The sequence below is a fragment of the Capra hircus genome, chromosome 7, assembly GCF_001704415.2.
Source record: "Capra hircus breed San Clemente chromosome 7, ASM170441v1, whole genome shotgun sequence".
NCBI lineage: Eukaryota > Metazoa > Chordata > Mammalia > Artiodactyla > Bovidae > Capra > Capra hircus.
In genome coordinates, this window is record NC_030814.1 from 69,782,949 (window position 1) to 69,787,478 (window position 4,530).

Genomic DNA, 4,530 nt, shown 5'->3' on the forward strand with positions numbered 1-4,530 from the left:
TGGGCTTCCTACAACTATATCATTTTATTTGATTTCCTTAAAATTTCTGGAGTATATATGTGTTTGTGTATTTATAAAGTACTTGTTGACCCACTGAAATTTATCACAGTAATATTATGACTACAGGAGGTTTTAGGCAAAAGAATAAACCCTTTTGGGAAATTATGTTCACAGCTGTTGCCAGAGCCCCAGTTGAGGTAAACAGGAAATACACTCATTTTATCTGTGTGTGTTAGGGGAAGCACACTGACTGAAACCACCCAGCCTGGCCAGGCACCATAGTCACCATTTGCATGAGTTGTTTTACCACAGGTCCTGGTAAGGAACACGGAACTAATAAGCCACCACCAACCGGAAGACTTCAGGACAGGTCAAAAGGAGACACCACGTGTCTGACTACCTCCCAGAATCCTTCTCGCTGGCATCCATCTTGGCTGAACAAGGCGTGCACCACCAGAACTCTGAATCAGAATGATTGGCTAAAGACAACCTGGAAACTAATCCCATCCCTGTAAAACCCGAGACTGTGAGGCACATGGCAGAGCAGTTCTCCTGGGTTCCCTTACCCTCCTGCTCTCCACCCAGGTGCCCTTTCCAGTAAAATCTCTCACTTTGTCAGCACGTGTCTCCTTGGACAATTCATTCCGAGTGAATGAATCACAGAGATGCAACAAGGAGAAGAAGAAAAAAGAAAAGGACTGGCATTGGGGGAAATAAACCAAATTTCTTCAACACTTTATTTCCAAGACAATGTGCCCTGTGGGTGATTTCTTAGTCTTAAAATGAAAACTTAAATATTCTGTTTTAGCAAATAGGCCACATTTGGCTACTAGATAGTCAAAATTTTAACTTTGTAGAACCCAGATTCACAGGAGGGAAATTATGAAATGGACAAACTCAATGGGAAATAGAAAATGCTTAACAGATATTAAGTACTAAATTGGGTACTCTTTTGCCTTGTAATTCTAAGCAAATTCCTTAGCTTCCCTGTGTTTTGTCACGTAATTTGCTTCCATATGTCTGTGATCATTTACATAATACAGGAAGATTACAGAAGCAAATAAGTTTTACTTTATTCCTAATATCTCCTAGATGTATATTTGAATGACTTGGAAATAGTTTTTCCATTTCCATCTGGATATTTTGTTATGGCAGATTTGACTTCTTTCATAGTCTATGAATCCACTGTCACCATAATCCCAACAGCCTGAACTTGTATTGTCCATTAACAATATAGAATCATAACACTTATCCTGAGTCTTCACCCTGAGACCTCACATTTAGCACTAGGGTGCTAACTTATACAGCAAAGTTCTCTGAGAGTTTATAAAGGACCCTATTTACTTAATATAAAATAAGCAAGCAAGGGGTGTTTCCTATAACTAAAAGAAAGCATTTTTCACCTTGCAGATATTCACTGAAAATACTAAAGTCAGTTTTTGCTAAAAAAAAAAATTTTAAATAACAAAATTGAATCTATTCCAAAAGGAATAGATTCCCAATGACTGTAAATATTATTGAGAGGCCGTTTACCTCACATTTGTCATCTCTAACCTTATTTAATCTCTATTGTTCTTAGTCACTCAGTCATGTCCAACTCTTTGTGGCTCCATGGACGGTAGCCCACCAAGCTCCTCTGCCCACTAGGCTCCTCTGTCCATGACATTTCCCAGGCAGGAATACTGTAGTGGGTTGCCATTTCCCTCTCCATTAACCTCTGCTACAGTCTTGTAAAATTAGGATTATTTACCCTATATGATACAGATGAAAAACCCTAGACTCCAAGATATAACTGGTAAGAGGATAAACCAGTTCCAAGCACAGATATGGGTGATATCATCTCCTGTATCTGCTTTGTAGCATCATTCATGCCCAGTGAAGGTGGCCAAACATTCAAAATGCTCTAGGAGGATTTCTGGTTGATGTAAGAAGTTGGATTTAGGGTATTTCTAAATAACAATGATTTCCAAATTTGGCTGTCATCAGTAACATCTAGAGAACTTTTTAATAACAGAAATGCCTAGACCCCACACTTGGAGTTTCAACTACAAGAAATCTAATGAGTTCTTACAAAACCAAGTTGTGGTAATACTGCTCTTAGTAACTTCCAGCCCCAATAACTTTGGCCACCAAAAAAATTTTTTGAGGTGGTAATAATCAATCTGACTATAAAACAGCTTTTTTAAAAAAGAAATATTTGCAACTGTTTAAAGTAGCCTGCTAAAGATTCCAAAGTGTTTCATTCTAATAGTTTCCTCTTGCTCTATTCTCTACAAAGTCTTGAATGCCTAAATCTACTCAACTATCTTGTAAATGCTTTGGCTATGAGATAAGGTCAAGGAAAAGTACAAATGACCACCAAAAAAAAAAAAAAACAATCTTCCTTCCTTTTCAAAAAGCAAATCAAAGAACACTCCTTAGTTGTAGAGAACTAACATATATCTAAGACAGCATACTATGATTTTACTGATGCTGACTCAACCCTCTCTGAAAAAACACTGTCATCATAAATAAAAGAGCTTCAAGAGGAAGCCATTCATGTTGTCTCATTTTTATTTGACATCTCATGACGTCGTCTGCAGACTGTGTGATCTGAATTCATTCTACATATCCCCTGCAGTTCTAAATAAAGCCCAAAGATGGATAAAATGCAAATGCACTAAAGATCTTCTAAAGTAGACACCTTTAAACAGAAGAAAGGCACTTCACATCCAGAGAGCAGAGCATGGGGTCAAACTCAAAAGCCCATTGTGCCTATCCATGTTCCCTTCACTCTTTACATATTAGTTTTCCACACAGTTAAGATATATGTAAGACAGCAGAACACCAAAGTATTATTCCAAAATTTCTCTTAGGTTTCCTTATTCTCTTTCTCCCACCCCAAGAGTTTCCTCATTGCCCCTTTCACATCTTTGTTCCTTAAAGTATAGATGAGAGGGTTGACACTGGGAGTGACAATGGTATAGAAGAGAGTGAGGAACTTGCCCTGATCTTGGGAGTAGCTGTTGGCTGGCTGCAGGTACATGTAAATGATGGTTCCATAGAAGAGAATGACCACTGTTAGGTGAGATGAGCAGGTGTTGAAAGCCTTCTTGCGCCCTGCTGCTGACTTGATCCTCAGCACAGCAGCAGTGATCATGCCATAGGAGATGAGGATCAGAGAAAGGGGTACCAGGAGAAGAGCAACCCCCAGGACAAAGGCAAATGCTTCCACCAGCATTGTGTCTTCACAGGATATGGCAATAAGAGCAGGCATCTCACACAGAAAGTGGTCCACTTCGCAACGCCCACATCGGGACAGGTGCATCGTCTGGGGACACATAACAAAGGAGTTTAGAAAGCCACAGCACCAGGCCACAGTCACCAGTTGCAGGCAGAGATGTGAGTGCATGACCGCAGTGTAGTGCAGTGGCCGGCAGACAGCCACATAGCGGTCGTAGGACATGACAGCTAGGAGAACACACTCAGTTGAGCCCAACACCATATAGATATAGAGTTGGGCCACACAGCCATGGTAGGTGATGGTCTTCTCTGGACCCCAAAGGTTCCACAGCAGCTGGGGAACAATGCTCGTTGTAAAGCAGAGGTCCAAGAAAGATAGGTTCCCAAGAAAGAAGTACATGGGTGTGTGGAGCCTGGAGTCCACAACAGACAAGAGAATGATGGCTGTGTTGCCCGCTAGAGTCAGGATGTAGAAGATCAAGATAAAAGCAAAGAGAATTATTTCCAGTTGAGGCCGGTCAGAAAAGCCCACCAAGATGAATGCCTGATGGTAGCTGTCATTGTCCCTTCCCATAATCTTCACCAGTTGTTATGGAGACACAGAGAAAAGAATTAGGTAAGATAGCAGGTGAAGACTACCCAACACTCTCCAATTTCCACTTATGGGTCTGTGAATTTTGGAAGGTCATTTGCCCTTCCATTACTTTTTTAGCATACACTTATGGATATATTTCTTATGCAAAGCAGTGTGCTTGATACTGCTGAAGATTAAAGGGTGAATTGACTTGGGAGTTGTTCTCCCTAGTGAATAATATATGCAAATAATGACAAAGAAAGGAGAAAGTGGAAGTTCTCTAAAAGAAAACTTGTTTAAAAGCTGAGTGTTTTGCAAGTTATTTCCAGTTGATCAGGAAAGAACTTATAGAAGTGTGTATATTACAAGAAGGGCTTCCCAGTTGGCGCAGTGGTAAAGAATCGGCCTGCCAATGCAGGAGATGCAAGAGACACAGGGTTGATCCCTGGGTCAGGAACAAGCGTTGGAGTAGGAAGTGAAAACCACTCCAGTATTCTTACCTGGAAAATTCCATGTACAGAGGAACCTGGCAGGCTGCAGTCCATAGAGTCACAAAGAGTCAAACAAAACTAAGCACACATACACATTGCAAGAAACTGTTTTACCTGAGAGGTTCTCGTTTTTGCCTGTTTTTCAAATACCAAGTAAGAATTTTACATGTGGTAGATTGAACAATATGTTTCAAGGAGAGAAAGTAGTACATAAAAAGGCCCAATGGTCTAAATTCATTGATG

At 40.4% G+C, this 4,530-nt stretch overlaps 1 protein-coding gene across 1 annotated transcript; it reads right to left on the reverse strand.

Moving 5' to 3' along the window:
• Positions 2,852–3,851, reverse strand: LOC102185916 (putative olfactory receptor 2W6). The gene has a single exon (XM_005682830.2). It carries the CDS (start codon positions 3,794–3,796, stop codon positions 2,852–2,854), a length of 945 nt encoding a protein of 314 aa, XP_005682887.2. The 5' UTR covers positions 3,797–3,851.